The sequence below is a fragment of the Bacillus rossius genome, chromosome 14 (assembly GCF_032445375.1).
Source record: "Bacillus rossius redtenbacheri isolate Brsri chromosome 14, Brsri_v3, whole genome shotgun sequence".
In the NCBI taxonomy this organism is placed as follows: Eukaryota; Metazoa; Arthropoda; class Insecta; order Phasmatodea; family Bacillidae; genus Bacillus; species Bacillus rossius.
In genome coordinates this window covers 24,649,231-24,669,452 of record NC_086341.1, presented here as the reverse complement: position 1 = coordinate 24,669,452, position 20,222 = coordinate 24,649,231, and the positions used below count along the sequence as shown (strand labels likewise).

Sequence of the window (20,222 nt, the reverse complement as noted above, 5' to 3'; positions counted from 1 at the left end):
CCCATAAGATCCACCTATGAATGCTCGTTCCTCTCTTCCCTTGGCAAACAAAAAACTGTTCATGTTTTACTTGCTGTTCCTATCAGAAGTGACCAAGCACATGGTAGCTCCCATAACATACTTATAAGAAGGGTTGCCGATAACAACACCCATAACATACACCATAAACACTGAACCATTCCATGGCATTTACATCGGGGATAGTTCAAGTAATATTACATGATCATAATGGGTTTTGCAGATATGCTGCAGTACTATGCATTGCCACCAACTTGCCCAAAAGGAATGTTGCACTGCACATCGAAATTCTGCCTCGGCGGGAAAGTTCCGGGCTCGGTAGACTACGCTCGCAAGGAAGAAGTCTTTTCCAACTGTGGACGTTCTTATCAGTTGTGTATCGTGGGATTCTTAATGACACCGAGAACATTCGGGGCCAGAGTCAAACTTGACGAGGAGGCGTTGGCGCTGTGGGCAAACGACCAAGAAGGCCCACGCAAGACCGGGTCGCCCGGTCCAAGTCCTGCGAGGACGTCTCTGCCATTCGACCCTTCGAATCCTGGAAGTACATCGGTGGCTCAAGACTATGAGCCACTGCCCAGTCCGAAAGGTATCGTCAAGAAAAAAAGACATCACAAACCACCTTGCAGAGCGACGCTTGTGACATTCAAGAAGTTTGAACCTTCTTTTCATCCCACGTCAGGAAGCGGAAGCCAGGCCCACGTGACCTTGGGTTGTGCAGAGGGCGTCTCGGCCGTGACCACCGGTTACGACCTTAACGAAATAATTGCGTGCGAAGATTCGGATGAGGCTGAAAGTGTGGAAACCTACACCCTGGATAGAGGCTACTTGCGTAACTACGGAGAATCGAGGTGGATGTTGTACTTGAATCACCAGATAGTTGTGAGCACGTTGTTCACCGGGCATTATGGCTCGAGTTAAGTGATTTTTGCCATTGTTATGGTTTTTTTTATGGGTACGGAATTTAAATGGTTGGCTTTTTATATATTATTTGAGTTCATACTGATAATGTTTTAAGGTTCGTTATAAGTATTATAAGTATTACTTTGCAGGGGGCATTTTGCCTTCAGGATTTATATTTGAGTCAAGAATTGAAATTGAACAACATGCTTAATTTTCTTTCTGAGTCTCTGGAAATTATGCAGTAGATGATTTATATTCTTGTCTGTGTTTAGAATGGTTAGAACTCATAAAATTCATCATAGTTTTTATTCTTCCACATATTAATATTTTCTGCCATATTACTGTATTTCTATATTTGTTGGGTCATTTTAGTTATGTCACTGACTAAAGTGTTATTTTTATTCTAATGTTATTGCATTAGATTGTTACTAGATTTCATGTAGTTTAAATTATGACTGTGCAAGATAGTATGTTTTTTCAAAACATTTTTTAAAACAGTGTTTTTATTTTATTTGCGAGACCTTTAACAGAGTTCTCTCTACTTAATTCAAGGCTAAATAAAAATTCCAACATTAATACGTAGTTAGTTTTAGGAACTGTGTGATGTCTTCTTCCCTAAATGTGATTTATCTCCAACATTAACCTCGCTGGGGTGCACAAATTGTCCAAAAATTATTTATTAACAGAATGCTTGACAAAAAGATGATAGATTAGTGAGAAGAAGGTTTCATTAGATTATTAAAGGCTATATAATGAATGCACTGACAGGTATGCAAGTCCAATAACTGGCCATGAACCTTTTTTCTGGACTTCATCAAAATATTGAATTGAGCAACTCATTACTTTGTTGGCAATCTTTGTTTCGAACTTGATGAATCCATACAGTTCTGCCTTAACAGCTAACAGAAAATAGATTTTCAGCGTTGGCTGCAAATTGTATAAATTGTAATCTTCTTGCTTTTAAAGTTCCTGGTTCTTAATTTCTGTTCTGATACTGCCAATTTATGCAAAATAAAAATAGCATAAACAATTAAACCAAATTAAATTAAATTTTCTAAAAAGTCTCCTCCAATAACATAATTAAAATGCAGGCAACTCACGTGACTTAATTAGGAAAGTTTAAGTTTTGGCTACTTATACCATTTATGGAAATTTTAAGTATGATTAAAAGTTTTGGAATGGTTATGCATTTAAATGCATATTTCAGCCACTTTTGTTTGTTGCCTGGCCACAATGAAAGTCCATTCTGCTGTTGAATTGAAATGTGCTTAATTCTGACCAACTGTTGTTTAGGGGTGTGCGAAGCTTCGAGTAATCGAAGTCGAATCGAAGATATTTTTTTCCTTCGACTTTGGCTTCGACAAAAATAAACTTTGAGTGGAAAAGTCGAAGATTTTTGCCAGAAACGTTTGGCCCACTATTTGGATCAATATGTATATACTGCCAAAATATATTTGCGGCGGGTAATTTCCCGACTATGTATACAGCAAATTCTCTCTAGTACGTCCCTCTTGTTAACGTACAATCCAGTATAACGTATAAAGCCGCCGGTCTCTTGAAACGCCATGCAAATTAATAGGCATAATAAATATATAACGTACGTTTTTCAAAGCCCTGGACGGTAATTTCTCGTTAATACGTATCGTTTTGCCGATATTAATACACAAAATATTAAACATTTTCTCATTTCATTCACAATTCTATAGCTTTGTTTAACGACAGGTCTTGTGGAAATTGTTTACAGACGTTTTCTTTATTTGGTTGAGTAAAATGGCAGTTGCAGTGCTGGTAACCGTGCGGATAGAAAATTAATTCGTATAAAAAAAGTCGGTTTTTTGTGTGATTGGTGTAACAACATAACATTTATGCGGAATAATCAACAGTTATAAATAAAAAACGCTTAACTTTTTCAATTAAGAAAAAAAGATTTGATTATAATATTTATCCTACAAAATGTGTATTTTCGCGTTTGAATGTGTAGCAATGGATATTGGCCGATGGCGGCCATATCTGGCTAGATACATAAAACGTGGATTATACGATGGCCAACGACTACTAACGCGTTTTTGTTACCGTTTGTTTTCTGTTACGATGACCTAACCTATAATTTGTTTGTAAACATCATTTCAGATTGACATCTTTCGCAATCGTACACAAATGTAATACGTATGCAACATTTATTTAACAGATCTAGTGGCAAGTTTCCGACGCTAGTAAACATTTTGTGACGTTTCGTGAAGCATGTTTAATGGCGACGCGACATGACGTGCAACATTTATTTAACAGATCTAGTGGCAAGTTTCCGACGCTAGTAAACATTTTGTGACGTTTCGTGAAGCATGTTTAATGGCGACGCGACATGACGACGTGGATAACCTGTTTATATTTTTAATATTAAGTGTATTAGGGCAGCATATATAGGTAGGCCTACCCGTAGAAGTTATGAGTACCCAAAAGCGTGTGGGTATCAGCATTGCAAAAAACTAGAGATTCTTACAGCTGTTGACAACTGCAAGAAAAAGTGTGATGTTGCAAAACGCTTTAATATTGCACCTACAACTCTGTCCACAATAGTAAAAGACAGAGCAAAAATTGAAGAAAATGCTGCAAAACTGCACCAGAAGAGGAAAAGATATAGCAAATGTATCAATAGTGACCTTGACAAAAATCTTTTTGATTGGATTGTGCAAGCACGCTCTAATAACATACCCATCTTGGGCACAGCACTGCAAGAAAAAGCACGAATGGAGGCACTAAGGCTTGGAATTGACAATTTTCAAGCCTCAAATGGCTGGCTCACACGTTTCAAAGCCAGGTGGAATTTAACTTTACTAATGAAAACCAGATGAATGAATTTTACAAATTTTAAATAAATGAAAAGTACTTATTTTTCCTGTGGATTAAGACATTTAACAGTACTTATGTAGTATACATTTTTTGAAGATGTTTGGTACAATGGAATTTTCTTTAGTCTATATAATCATGATGAAACGTAATTATGTAACAATTTTTTAATATTAAAAATTATGTTATTTCAAATCCTTCGACTTCGATTTTCCTTCGACATTCCTTCGCACAATATAAGCTTCGCTTTGACTTCGCTTCGCATTTAAAAAGAGACCTTCGCACATGCCTACGTGTTGTTCTTTATATGCATGCAGTCTACTATGCATGATGTCACAAAAGCTATTAAGCTGAAGTACTCTTCACAAAAGTCACGAATAAGTCCTGAAATAAAAAATAATAGGTGCTGGAAATCACAAAACCTTTATTCCCACCAGCCCTTTGCTAACTTCCATTTTATTTTTTATTTTTTTTTGATGCCTCACTTAAGTTTATATTTGCACATAAAAATGTAAATAGTCGCAGACTGTCCACTTTTATTGGAAATTATCTCTGAAAAGGTTTTAGCTTCCTAACATGAAAATTTGCACTTTCCGTGAATATTATATCGATTTCGTATTATGTTTAGGTTTGCTTATTGTATAAAAATGGCCCAGTGATATTTATAAAAAAAAAAAAAAAACTTTTCAAAGAAATTTTTACAGAAAGGTTGAAATTGGTTCACCATGTATTTTTGGACTCCCTGCTCTAAGAATAAATAGTTGGGAAATTCAGCAGATCTTCATTCATAACTAATTTCATGTGGAATTAGTATGTGACGATGGTGCTGGCTCTGCAGCAGTAGAGAAGGGTGGAAGATAAGATTCCCCTTCCCTGTCTGCTGCTTCCTTGGGGTCTGGTGCAAGAAAAAAAGAGGTCAAAACTAATTTCACATTTCTGCACCCCGGAAGTAAAGGACATTATACTTTTTTTATGAAATAGAGTTGGCACAATTAAACCATCAAACTATTAAAACATAAAAATATGTAGTTTGAAAATACAATAGTCTCTTTATTAACAGAGTTAATTTCGACTGCAGTCTCCTCGGCTAAGCAAAATCTTGGAAACACGTTTTCAGTTGGCCCAATGATGTTCATCCATCATTTCCTGAGGGTAGATTCTTTCATGTCACTCCGTGATTTGCATCTCTGAGAATATTTTTCTTTGGGCTTCCCACAACAGTTGGATCATTTTCTAGATCCTCAAGCAAACGTTTTAACAGTATTTTCTGGCAATGATGCTTAAGGCCAGCGTGGATAATATGGAACATCTGTTAATCGAAGCTCGGTTAATAGAGACTCTTATGTAGTATTTTTGTGTAATAAAGTTTCATAAAGCATTTCCTGATACTAGTGAAGAAACCTGAGAAAAAAGTTGAAATGATTCAAAAACTTGCTTTTCTGAAAAATTAAAATTTTTGTGTAATTGCCATAATTTTGTTTTAAGAAGTACTAGTTGCGTGTTCTACTATCATGAGTTGCAGACACATTAAGGTGCAGCTTTCTCTTGCCATCAGTTTTGTGCTTTGTGAACTTTGGAATAGGTTTATACAAACTTTCACATTTTATTACATTAGTACCTTAGGAAGGATCTTAAACCCTCTTTCCCACACCATAAATTTTTGTATGTTTTATCTATTTTATGAACTTCAATAATTTAATGTCTTTTTCTTTCTAAGATATTCTTAGAAAGTTAAATAATTGCTGTTAAGGAATGTTGGTTAATAATAGTTTTGTTATTTAGTTTGCTGAATAGTCTGTGACTAGTCTGTAAGGAATATCACATTGCCATGCTAGTACATAAGATTGTTGCGTGCATTTTGCATGTGTTTCAGTTTTGTTTAGATAGTTTTTTTCCTCCCTCAAAGATAAATGTGCACCATGAGTGAATTAGTACATCATAGAAAGTAATCAGGTTTATACATAGCCAAGTGTTTACAAAAAGTATTTTGTCAGGAAAAACTTGAAAAAATATAGTTTTTTACTCCAATGAATTCAACACGAACCGTTAAATAAAAATTAACTTAGGCCTCCAACTTGGATGTTTGCTATGATTTCCTTTTGAGTTATTTAAACAAATTTATGGTATGATAGGTATATATCTAGACTGTTAAGGCAAAAGAGTATAAGTCGATAAAGTGCATTTTCGAGAATGGATGTTTTATTGTTTATAAAATTGCACTGTAATCAGGTATGATTGTTAATTTCACAGTGCAATTTGAAACTACATTTTTCATTATGTCATACAGATACACTTTCTGTTACGTATTAGTATAAAAGATATGTGACTTATCCTATTTAGACCCTTTCATGATATTGACTTATACTAATATGACTACAATTATTTATATAATGTTTTTGTAATTTAACAATGACATCATGTTTACAATTGAAAAATAAAATGAGAAGCTACATATACTAATTAAATGTAATTAAATTAAGAAAATGAAACTTGTATCACTAAATATGAACCATTTTGCAGATTGTTTTTGCACAAATGTTATTGAAAACCTATAATAAGGCAAATTATCTTGTCTCAAATAACTAATGAAACAATCGAAACAGTAACAATACGTTTAACTTTTCTCAAGGGTAGCATGTCCCATAAAAATCAGAGAATTTTTCAAGTTTTGTAATCGTAAATGATAATGTTAGGTAAATGTCATACATTTGAAATGATATCTTCTGTAGACTGTGATTTAATCATCGTCCACGTGTTCCTCTATATCTGGATAAACTTCCGCCAATCCAGGCGCAGTCTTCAGAATTTGGTAGAACTGATGGAATACATCTGGAACTAGAGGTAGAAGATTGAGAATGTCTTTCTTTTTCTCCTTCGTTACTTGCAGCGGAGCTGTGTAGCATCTCTGAGGCTGAAGAACTGCTGTAGGCTGCCCTCTTCTAATAAAGCTAAGAGTTTTAAATTCTTCATCTTTTAGACTATTTTTGAATTTGATAATTCCATACTCCTTTGTGTATCTGAACCATTTTGCATTTAACCAGCTAAAGGGTTCTCCAGTCTCATCCTTCTTCCTGAATAACAAAGGACCCTTTAGCAACCCTGCAAAGTTCAAAAAGTCACTATGAATAAGTTCTACAACTTCAAAATGTTTCTTCTTTCCAGCTGTGCGAACTAGCTGATACCAATCATGTGGATGGTAAATAGGGAGCTGAAGTTTTTTTTTCTGTTTCTCGATAAGTGCGTGGTCAACGTCGCACTCCATGTGGCTATGACCACTGACCATGAACTTATGATCCACTATTTCAAGGTTAGCATTATCTTGTAGAACAGTCAAAAACATGGAAGCCACATGCGAGTTCTTGTTTTGACCTCCGCATGTATCCGAGTACAGTATTACATGTTTCACCTCTGGTGAAAGCGAAGTCAACTCCCGGTAAATACAAGTAGCAATTTGGTTTCCTCCTCTTCCTCCTTCCCCTTCATGCCACATATAGCATTTTACATCCCTTTTACTTGTCTCGTGCATAGTGAGGTTAAATGTCCATAGTGTACGTTTGTAGAATGCAACAGATGTATTAAGGTAGGGAGTTGGGAGACACTGTTGCAAATCAAATGAATAACATCTCAATGAATTATCTTCAGCAGCAAGTAATTTATCCTGTGATTTACACAGGTATGCATTACCTGCTTCCTCATGATGTAAACTTATATCTTCTTCGATTCCATTCTGTTCAGTTTCATCTTTCGCGAATCTTTTCTTGGTATGCAACAAATCACACTTGTGACATGTGTCCACTTTAGGTAGCTTGAAGGAAATATTTAGCTTACGGAATTCTCTCTCGTATATTGATCTAGATACAGGTTCTGCTACAGCCTCTTTGTACAGTTGGTACATCTTTGGTAAATCAAGGTAAGAAGGTAAGTACAGTTTATTACTTTTTCGACGGGTGTAGTGCGAGTTGTACAAAGGAAATGAATGTATATGCTTCCGCACTTCTTCTAGTTGTGTATCACTTGTCTTATTTGCCGGTGGTTTTCTTCCCCTCAAATCATCATGTGGCACTCCAGACATACTTCTTTTCCGGTTGTCTAATGCTAATGTCACAAACATATTAGTCTCACCAAGTGTATTCATAAAACACTGTCTGCACACTTGTTTCCTTTCCCCATTTATCTTGAAATGAAAGTAGTGAGTTGTAGATCTATTGCGTTGCTTCTGTGGATCTTCAGTTCTCTTTCTACTCGTCTTTGGTGGGTTGGAATCAACTAAGCCACACACATATGCCACTCTTTTGTTCCTGTCACCTAAGGCCCAATACTCTTTAAATAAAACGTCCTTAATGGCATCATTTTCCAGAGCATTCTCTTCCAATATAGATCGACAGTTCATTCTACATTTCGTGAGTGGCCTTGATGTTCTAGCAGCAATTGTTTTTCCTTTGCTAGTGATATACTCTTTACCCCTGTTGCGATTGTGTTTGCGTTTAAGTTTTTTCTTCACAGTAAACATACCCTTACCTTTAACACGTTTTATTTTTTCTACTACCATTTTATCCCTATCACCATTTGCATCAGCACCTGATACTGGCTGATCCTTATCTGAAGTTGGTGTGTACTTATTTCTGGCTTTACTTTCACTACTATTACTTGAACGCTTTTTAGAAATCACATTAATTTCATCAAAATTTTCGTCAGCACTACTAGACTGATGACCTTAAGGAAATAATCTTTATCCATATCGCTGTCATCGCACAGTTCTTCAAGTGTAGATGTTTCACTGTCATCCGAAACGTGTTTCACACAAGCTTCAGAACTTTCACTTGTAACCTCTGGTGATTGCAAGCCTGTAGTACGTACACTATCACCGTAGTCAAAGCAGGCATTTTCAGCATTTCGCAAACTCCCCTCTGCCACTGTAGAAGGTTCCACGTAATCGTCACTGTCGTTAAAAGATGTTGATGCATGCTCTTGTGGTAGGCCTGCTACAGGACCTGAAATAAGAAGACTGCAATAAATCTACTATATCAAAATTGGAAACATAACTAAAGAAATTTTAATGAAATGTTAATTTTGCAGACATTACTTGGGAGTTTTTCTCTGACAAAAAGAATTTACCTAACTTAACCAGTTTTTCCACAATGCCATTCTAAAGTCAAAATTTTGAGGTTGAAAAATTCCAACCCAATTTTTTTAAAACTGGAAAACAGTAACAGGTTTGATTATTTCAAGTAGTAGCCAGTGATCTGTAGTTTCTGTGTCAGTAATCATACCATTATGTGCATATTGTTGAGTCGTCTATAAAAATAATAATTGAAAATTGTGACTTTGAAATGGTATATCGGGATATGTAGTTGAGCTAACATTATTACATCTAGAAAACGAACAGCATTTTATACAAAAATAAATTATTATACTTTCTCTTCTTGAACAGCCTGAACAACAATGCCACAATACTAATAAAGAAAATGAAACAGGAATAAGTAACCATCAAAGAGATAATAAAAACTCAAATACTAGAACAGAACCAAGCTAAATTAATTCGGCGCCTTGGTATTTTTCATGTTGAGGTGTGCTATTTCTGTTAAAGCTGAATTCACAACATACAATTCTGTATGAGCGTAAGAAGCAAAGCGCAGGTCTAATCAGTGTGGTTGTGGTAAGTTGAATGTGAATGCATCCACACACAGTGTTTTTACTTATTTATGTACATAAGTTACATGGATGTAAATCCAGCTTAAGCGTTTTTATATGTTTGCCATTAAGGAATATTTATAAATAAATATATTATTAGATGAATAGTATAGGTATATTAATAAAAAGTATTTTTCCGACGTTTGACTTACTGTGAATAGCAAAAATTTCAAATGTAACTTTTCATTTCTCTTATCTAATTAAACCTATATTTTGGAAACGTCATAACTTTTAAAAAGTTGTGTTTATCTAAATCTAATATCCAAACAAACAAATTAATAACCTAACCCCAACTTACTGAAAACTGTAAGGTTATGTATTTTTCGCATTATTATTATTATTATTCATTAACAGACTTGCATTCCTATGACGATATTGTATGTAAACAAAGGTCAAATATTAATTGGTTGCTAACTTTTCGTAATAATTCCTGCCTCATCTACGAACACATTTACTAAAATTTTAAGTGTTTATTCTCGGCTAAAAAACTTATTGCAAACGGTGATACTGCTTTATTAAACTTAAATAAGTAAATTACAATGCGAAAATGGCACGTCCATAACCTTGAACGTTAGGATTATTTACTTACCATAATTGCTGTTTTGTTTATAGCCTTGCTTCGCCAGTTCTATTATCTTCAAGCTCCTAGACGCCATTCTACATTCTCTACAGTATTTGTTATTAATCACATTACTCATCTGTCATTCCCAACCACTAGTATTTTCACTTCATCAATTCAACTCCATTCGCATACTTAGAGCATGATACCTCATACTACAGGACAAATACTCAAACAACATGACTTATTAAAAACATAATTCTTTTGTTTTCTACATGTGTACCAACATTGATAATATTTAGTTCACATTAATATTAACAGATACAGCACAAACAAGTTTGTTACCATACCTAATTATTGTAACAATATATACCTAATTATTGTAACAATGTTATGGCACAAACATTAATAATTGAAATCTTGCCATGAAGTTCATTTAGTATAAGTGAACACTTCACTTTTGTAATGGAAGATGTGTCTACTGTCTAGTCACTTTTGTAATGGAAGATGTGTCTAGTCAAAACAGTATAACTTGACATATACTCTTTTGGCCTGGGTTATTAACATTCATGTGCTTAGTCAAAACAGTATAACTAGACTTATACTGTTTTTTCTAAACATCACCAACATCTGCTCACTTATTCTACTTTGACTTATGCTCATATTCTACAGTATTTGCTACACTAGACTTATACTGTTTTTACCAAATGAAAGATTGAATTTTTTTAAATCATACTAATGACTTCTCATTTTTGCCTATTTTTGACTTATACTCTTTTGCCTTAACAGTCTAGATATATCATACCTTTCCAAGCTTTTATACCTTGTTATGGTATAATTCATTGACATTAACAGGCTCCGGTTCATAATCACAGAGAGGAATTATTGCTTATCAGTTATATTTTTGAAAGGGGGAAGAACTCCCCAAGTAAAGTTGCAGCTGTTAACGAAGCGATTCTAATAATACTGTAGTGAAAGTGTATTAGCTCAGGTATTCCGGCCCAGGCTGTATTTGGAAACTGTCCTCTATCCATATACTCCGTTTTTCGTTCCACCCTTAGCATTAAGCCCTGTTGAATTGTAGCCAAACTTTCTGTATGTATGTATGCTATGTATGTATATATATGCACCTAGTATTATTAGTTGATATATTTACTGTTTTATTAACCCAGTTGTCATTTTTTTTTTATTTTGTCTGTTAATAAGAGTTTGATCTCAGTATTAAATTCTTCAGGAACTTTCTTGTGTGTTAATGTCAATATTAATCCAGTAGAGTATTAAGCAGCAGTATTCATGCATGTGACATGACATATGTAAATCAGTGTTGTATTGTGTTGTCAAAGTGAAATTACTGTAATTGTGTTAAATTTTGGAAGGACTATAATTTGTTGAAAAATATCTTAAGCAAAAATTTTATGTTAATTACACAAAGTATAAATATCACTGTGATGTTAGAACAATCAGTATACATTGTGATAAAATGATGAGAATTATTCTTCATCTGTAGTTAGACTACGATCCACACTGTAATAATCAATAAGGGCAGTATTCCAAGACATTCGGATAAGATAGCGAATAAGCACTGCCTTGTTGGGATTCAACCTTAACCTAACTCACGAGATGTATGCTAGAACATGTCCGAATAGAATCCCAGCAAGGAAACAAATCGGGAACTGTTTTAATAAGCGGTGCCCTGAGCGAGGCTAGGAACCAGTTTCAACATAACCATCGCTACAATTGTTTCAGCAAAAATTCTAGAGATAGCAGCACCATCACACAAAAATATAACAGCCTTTCTAATATTCTTAAGTTCTTTTAAAATTGTGATTATTTCTGTTATGACCATTAAAGTGTACAAACTGTATTCCAGGATAGTTTTGCTATCATGAAGTTTCATTTGGCACACCAACACACTTGGTATGTTCCCCGATAATCACAAAAGATACTATATACGAGTTAATGGCATCACTTGCAGGTCTACCATCTGGATGAAATCAACAAAGAAGTGAACTCTGTGCATGCTCTGAATTTTGGCAACACATGGGCAACGGAAAAGACACCAAAATCCGTCCTATTGTGCACTAGGAATACGGTTTAGGGTACAGGTGTATCATATTCAACAGTGCCCCCCCCCCCCCCCCCCTTTTTTTTTTTTTCTCTCTCTTGGAATACTGTCTTAACAATATGAAAGTCAACTGTTTAAGCATTTCATTTTCAAATTAAAAAAAAAAAAAATATTGTCATTCATTGTCATCGTAATTGCGAATTGATAATATTATAAATTAAGGCTGAGTTTTTGTTCTGCCAGTGAATTTACAATATAAGTTTTGCTCAACACTGCATGTTATATTTAAATAAATAAATGAATGAATGAGATGAAGGGTGCTATTAGATTTGATAGTAGTAACATTTTTTTTCTAGGTGCCATTAATATATTATGTTAGTTATAAAAAGAATATTATAATACCATATATTTGTTAAGTTTTTGTTTGAAAGCAGTGGTACTTAGACTAATTGATTTAGTTCAGTGCCAAAATGACAGAGTACATAATTACAGTGAAATTTATCAGGTAACTTTAACTAGAATAATGCTGGAGAAACCACTACTCAAGTGTAAGGAATTGTCAGTTCACTTGAAAGCCTATTCAGATTTGAACTGCAGATTAGTAAGTTTTCCATTTTTTCTCACTCCAGTAGATTTAAATACAGCTAAAATTTTCTGGAATTATTATTCTTTCTCCCCCCCGAATAGGGGAGAAAATAACAAAATTGAAGGACTTGTCTCGAAAATTACAACCAAAATCCTAAGCAATCAATATCTGTGTTGAAAGTCATGGAACTTAAATTTTCAGCGGCATTTTACTAACTTTCATTTTGTTTTTCGACAACTCACTTCATTTTATAGTCTCACGTTAAATTTAAATAATTGGACTGTCTATTCTAGATTACATGGAAATTTTCTCTGAAAAGGGGTTAACTTTCTGATATATAAAAAAAAAATGTACGTTTCTGTGAATAGTAGAACTACCATTTTGTATTATTTTTAATTTGACCTATATATAAAATATGACTATGATATGAAAAAGTTTTCAAATCTTAATGAAAGATCCTGATTTACCAGGTATTTATTTGTAGACACATTATTATTTAAGCTAGTATGTATTGTGTTGAACATATATTTATAGAAGTGAATTCAGAATTGAAAAAAAAAAAATTCTTCACGGTTGGCAAGCAATTGCTGTAATATAATAAACAAGTCTAATTGTATTGCAGGCCTTTGCCAATGATAAAAGTTGGAACAATTCTTACATTTTTCAAATTTTTTTATGTTCCCGATGACATGATAGTTGGCCAATTCCAATTTCTTGTTGATGCATCGGGTATTTCTCTACTGGAGACAGAGTACTTGAGATGCTTTTCTTGAAGTAGTCCAAAGGGAAAACTCTTAAATCTGTCCAGTCACAAAGGTTTTGCCAAATATCTTGCCTTATCTTTGCATTAAGTTGTAGGTTCCTTTTTCCTTTCAGTCATAGTGGTGCATCTAGCTAGGCAAAGTTTTTTGGAGGGGGCTTCACTTTCTTGTTGATTTTATCATTTTTTTTTGGACAGAGTTTACTTGAAAGCATTTTAAAATAAGCAGATAGTGTCTTCAGAAGTCAACAATAAACTTTTTAAAATAAATTTTTGATTTCTGTTTAAAGAGTTGTCTTTTAACCTCGTTTAAAATTAATCAAGGGAGTTGTTAGTTCTCGAATTGAAATGCACAATCGCCTTGAAATAATTTTTTTTTGAGTTAGCATTTTTTATGTTGTTCTTGATTGTCTGCATTATAGAAAACTTTTTGCATGAGCTACTGGGAAGTGTAGTGCTGAACTTTCTTCAATAAGTGTCCTTTGTTAGGTTACAATTTCAGCTGTGATAATAAATTATAATGTGATAAATTTCTATGTGTTTAGTCTTTGTGGGTTGTATATGTGTATGTGCCCAAGTTAGTCCAGTTGCTGTAGACTACAAGACTGTTATCTCGTAGAGAAATGGTAGAAGTGGGTATGTGTTTTGTTGTGCATTGTATGTGGGTAGTAGGAAGTACAATCATACCTCATTAATAAAAACCCTGTTAATTCAAAACTCTCATTAATACGTGTTTTCACGGTCCCTAGAAATTACATAGGAGTTACAGTGCTACGTAATTTTTTTCAATATAATAATATAAAAGTACGGTTATTACATAATACAAATTTGATTTTGTTCCAAGGGTAATCAGTTACATGTAGTTACTACAGATATCCCGGAATAATGTAAAGAAAGTGTGATGTTTCAACTAAAATAATGTTAATGCCAATTCTTTGGTTCAGTGTAGGTTGGAGAAAAAAGCTTAGAAACTATTTTTTAATTTTTCAAAGTGATGGTATGTCTTTTTTGTATGTATTTTCTAAACCTTTTCTTTATTCTTCTGTCTTCCAATTTTTTAAAAAGTACCTACCTAGTACGATAATTTTTTTTTCAGCCATAGGTGTAGTCATTGTAACATTTAATTTTACAGTCTGTAAAAAAAGTACATTTGGTGTGTATCAAATTGTGTGCGAGTTTCCTGGGAGCATATTCTATTTGTTTAGGTGTGGTATGCATGTCTAAGTTAGGAAAAAAAAAGTACTATTTCCAAATTTATTTGATTTTGATTTAGAAATTATATTAATATTTCATAAAATATTGTAATAGTATTGTTTAAAAAAATTGTTAAAGTAAAAAAAAATTATCCCTTTAGGTTTGTATTATTGAGGTTTGACTGTAAATAGGAAAAGTGGCTTTGGTACGCACATCAGTGTTACAGTTTAGACGACTTGGTTAGCACTTTCATACCCAAGTGGTTAACTTTTCATTGACAACCTATCAGTTCAGCACTCAAAAATATTTTTTTAGTGTCCAAGTTGTAAGTTTTTTTTCCCCCACCAGGCCAGTATTCAACTATCAGGAGTCTGAGAATGTGTTCAGTGACTATAGTTATTGAGCAACAATACTGATTTTCGGCTGGCATAATCTGTTCTATTTTTAGCCACTTGATCGTTGATTACTACCCCAAGATAAATGTGAGCATTGTTACACTGAATATTTAATGAGTAGTTTGAGTAAAATTTGTAGTTTTGTTACAAATATGTTATGCTTATAATTCTGTCCACAAAATCTAGGATGCTAATTTAGTTTTTTTAAAAAAAAGTGCATCTTGAAGTGTTAGACAGCCACATCACTTCAGGTAATCTAGATCTTATATGATTAACCTTCCTGTTTATCATCTCGTGTGAAGTTTAGTTAATGTAGGAATTAATGGTGGTGCTGTCTATCATGGTTGGCATGACATGCTATGCTAACGTGTGAACGGTGTTCCTAATTTTTGAGAAAAGTTTAGTGTTAGTTGCGGCAAGTATGTATTATTATTTCTGTAACATAACATAGTTTTCAGCTCTGTGCCCAAATTACTAAACTAACACCACCTCGCTTTGATTAACTAAGATGACTCACTTAATGACGTCATTAAGGTGTTTTCATAATCAGATGAGTGATGGTATGACTAAACTAACAACTCCTTTATGTAGCCAGAAACAGTTTTAATAAATTTTAATTTTTGACTTCTGTATGGGAATAGCGCACAAGATATCCTAGGTTAATTGCTAGAGAATTATTTTATTATTCTGTGATACAGACAGCTTGATACAAAATGAATCTTGTTTGTCCTGTTTAATGTTACCATCCACCTTTTGTGTGTGAATATATTTTTTTCTATGCTCTTGACCACAATTTTCACTAAATATTTATGTGTTTACTTTGGTGAAGCAAAGAAATTATTCTTGTTTTCTTAACTCATGTTGAAACTGTACAAAATAAAATTTTCGTTAGTGAAATGTGAAGAGTTGAATATTTTTATCTGCCGAAATCTTTTGCTTGTATGTGTTCTGAAAGACAAGTGGAATGATACTCTGCTGCAATAGTTTAGATTAGGTAGTTCAATATTTTCAATGTAATTGCTCAAAAACAGACTGATTCGTTGTCCTTAACACAAGTATGGGTGTACCTATGTAAAAAAAAATAGAGATGGGACTTTTGAATCTGTCATTTCTCGATTTCTTTACTTTGTGATTGAATGTATAGTTTTTTCATCATGATGCTAAACGTGTCCGAGGTTTTTTTTTTTATCCCCTGTGGTTCAGTCCTTCCTTGATGCGTTGTTTGTGGGGTTGATTCCAGTGATGTTATTTTGTTTTTACTCCCTATGCATCTGTAATATATATAAAAAATAAGGTTTTTGACAGAGAAGTAAAATAAAAAATCTTTTTGCTAAAATTAATTAAAACCATGTCGAGTAGTCTGTAAAAATGCCTTGCAATTTGTTTGAGTAACCTCTGTACGTCCAACAAACATAAAAAATGCAAATATAAATTTGGCAGTTTATATACATGTAGTGAAATTTAAAGCTACTAAAAAAGTGTGCATGATTAATGGTGGACATGAGTTGTGTTCGTACTTACATGTGCGTGTGTAAACAAGGCATTGTTTTTTAGAGTGCAGATTTTATAGTTCTCCTTACCCCTAAGTGATAGGAGAAAAAAGTACCTACTTAGTTTGAACCATAAATAATCATAATATACAGCCCTATTTTAAGTTTTTTTCCTCAAATCTAAACATAGGAAAGTACAATTGTCCCATCCATCTCTATTAAGAAAACACATGGGAAGAATCATTTGATAACTATTTTTGTATGACAGGTTTAGGTGTAGGTAATATCATCGTTAGTGCTTGTAGTTGCAAAACTAAGTAGATATTTTTGTAGCTTGTAAGTTTATGAAGTGCCAATAGCATAGTGCACTGTGTGAGTTTCATACATGTATTTCAGTGTGCCATTTAGTTAGATGTGTGTTTTACATATCTGTTCGTCAATCAAGTTGTATGGTTTGTTTTTGTTGAAATATTGTGACTTAGCCATAGTTACTATGAGCAGTAAAATCTCTCTTGCTGTCTTATTGGTGTTTGTTTATAAACAAGTCAAACTTTGTGTGTCATTCACTTTGAGGCAGCAGTAATGTACATATCGCAAATTGTTATTCAGTGCCACTTTTATTTTAATAAATATATTCCTGTAAATAAATTTTATTAAATCACTAAATGAATTCTTATTCAAAGTAACTTTTTCTGCTTCCTCTAGTATAAGTAGGGATGGGCCAATCAAATCCTTAGAAACCATCCAATCCTTAGTATTCAATATTCAAGGAAAAAGATTCAAAGAAAAATAACCTCATGTTTTATTAGGTCAGTTTTTTCCCCTTCATATCCTTTTACCATTCCCCAAGATATCATACCTACTTTATCATGTAATATATAAATAACATTTCAATATATATTGATTCTGAAAACTTAATTTGTGAAACAAATATTTAGAGAGTTTAATGTTTCGACACTATAGTTAATATTAAAAAAAAAAAAAAATTGTATTTTATTTTAGTTTTAAACCATTAGGATTCAAGGTGTTATTTGAGATTTGGATTAGAAAAAAAAATTGAGATTTGACCCATCACTACTTACACGTAATGCCTAGGGACCTGAAAAATTCGCAATCACAATAAATTCGAAAAAATAACTCAAACTGTGATGTTTTGAAATCAAAACACGATTTTCTAATTTTTCCATGTTTTTCTGCACAAATAAACAAATGTTTCGTACCTCTTCTCCCCAACACTGAGAACTGTCACTGTATGGTCATATTCCAGGCTCAGGGCTCGAACAGCTTAGTTGAACATCTAAAGCATCTAAAACTACACTAAAAAGCATCTAAACTACACTCATGCCTGGTTTGAGAGCGGTTGTCTCTCTTTACGGCTTTCAAAATGTTGGCAGAGGGCTGGACAAAACTATACACTCTGCTTCTAAACTGTGTTACTTAGTCCTGTTTTGACCGCTGGTTTTTTTTACTGCCTGTGAAAGGTCTTGGGTGACAGATGACACGAGACAACACTTCGGAATTTCCTTGTACAGGGGGAGGGGAACATTAATGTAGCTGTGGCAGGATCCTTCTCTTCCTATTACTGCTGTGAAGGCAGCCACCTCCTCCCATTTTCATACATATGATCCCCCCCCCCCTCATGCCTTTTTTACTACTGTTTATACTTTTTGGTGTAATTTTTTATAATTAAATACTGTAAAATAAAGGTGCAAATAAAATAAAATAACCCCTTCTTGTAAATTTTGTAAAAAAAAATAACACTGTTTTTGAGAAAAAATTTTTTTTCTTTCACATGTCAAGTAATGCCTTTTCTTCAGGTGATATACATACTTAATATAATAATCCTGTTACCGTGAAGTGTCTTTAATCTTGCATTCTGTAATCCAGCATCAGTTGAACCGAGTGAGTTCAGACCTTCGTAGCTCAGAGTTTATCATTACTGTCCGTATTCATTTCAGTACAGCATTTCCTGGGTTTTTTTTTTTAAAGTGCATATTACATAACACATTTTCATCCACATTCCCTTTAAAAATAGATTGACGTTCGATACTGTGACAAAATCGCTCATGCTGTATTAAAGACCTTACACTGTCATTTAATTAGGTGTTATAACTACATTTTGATGAGTTTTTTTTTTACATCAGACCGCAATATTTGTGACATGAAAGCATAGTTGCAAATACACAGGTTTTAATCGTTATTAGATTGTCCATTTCTTGAAATAAAGTTCCATTTTTCAAATGGGAGCATGCTTATTGACATAAAGGAAACAAAGTTATAGGTAAGGTTAATGTGTCAGTGGTTGGGCTTATTTCCCCCCCCCCCCCCCCCCCCCCAACCGAATCCCACACAAAATTCTAGTGCAAGTAGTTCATGTGTTATAAACATGAACAGTTTACATACCCACACTTGTCCCCTCTGTTCAACTGCTTATTTAGTAGTACATTTACGTTTAATTTGAGTATAATTTAAAATTCCTAAAAAGTTCATGTTACATCACATACATTTGAGTTTTTACTGTTGATCTAAAGCCCATAAAAATTGTTAACATTCTTTTTACATTTCCGAAGCAATACAATATGATGGTCCAAGTTCAAGGGTGTTTGCCACGTCGCAAGCTGAATGGCTCTCAGGACAGTTGTTCAGGGTGGAAAAGCGTTGATTTTGGTGGGTTTTTTTTTTGGTCAAGTGCATCCGAGAGATCCCCACAAGTCATCTTTGAGGTCAATAATAAAAACACACTACTTCAGGGATCGCCATCTTGATTCGAGAATTACCTATGTTGAAGGTATCTTCACAGTGGGTCAAATTGCTAGTGCAGACGTTATGCGCAAGAGCGCCACCGGTACGATAAACTGATATAATTTTGTGGGTTCGCAAGATGTGATATACCAATAGTCAAATGGATATATTTTTTTTTATTTGTCAAGTGTACTGAAATCTAAACAGCCAGTAACTCAGCGAGCCGTTACAGAACAGCACTTGCTTGCGGTGGTTGAGTGGTCAGAACACTCACCTCCCACCAAGGTGATCCGGATTAGATTCCTGACTGGGCCAAACCCAGATTTTTCACATGTGGGAAGTGTGGCGGCCGTGGCCTGTGTGTTTTCCCAGGGTACTCCTGTTCTCCCCACCAACTCATCCCATCGCTGCTCTATTCCCCTTACACATTCTTCAGGCAGGCCGAAACGATGATATAAAATAACCATGCATAAAATTAATTTCAACCATTCATAAAACCAGACCTGAGCTTTGCAACAAACAACAAGTTTCGCATCACATTCAAAGCTTCAAATAGAACTAATCAAATACTAAAAAGAGCTTTGATTTCATTTGCTTGGTTGCAACCTTGCACAGGCCTTGTGGAAGGAGGGTGGAAAGAGTGTTTGAACTTTGAATGGGAGGATGTCAACAGAATATTTCTGTCAGGAGAGTTGGGGTAGTCTGGTGAATTAAAACAAGGTCTGAAAAAAGGAGGGAAGATTTTTCTGTATGCCTGTGCGTCCAGCGGGCCTTCCGCTCGCCTTTCATTTTTCTCCCCTTGCCACCACTTAAGCCTGTAAGGTATTTTTCAATGCCGTGCTGAGAGCACATTTTAGCATACATATCACCAGAAAGGACTCACATTTATTTGCACTTTATGAATTTCCACTTGCACACCATCCATATTATATAACTAAATAAACAAGAAATTGATATAAATCAACATGGGATTGT

At 34.1% G+C, this 20,222-nt stretch overlaps 1 protein-coding gene across 1 annotated transcript in view; it reads left to right on the top strand.

The window, feature by feature from the left end:
• LOC134538720 (2',3'-cyclic-nucleotide 3'-phosphodiesterase-like) overlaps positions 1-17,191 on the top strand; it is a 42,183-nt gene extending 24,992 nt beyond the window's left edge. Inside the window, exon 4 of the mRNA XM_063380170.1 lies at positions 242-17,191. Coding sequence (XP_063236240.1) covers positions 242-939 — 698 coding nt within the window. The 3' untranslated portion in view covers positions 940-17,191. The remainder of the gene's footprint in view (positions 1-241) is intronic.
• The last annotated feature ends 3,031 nt before the right edge of the window (positions 17,192-20,222 follow it).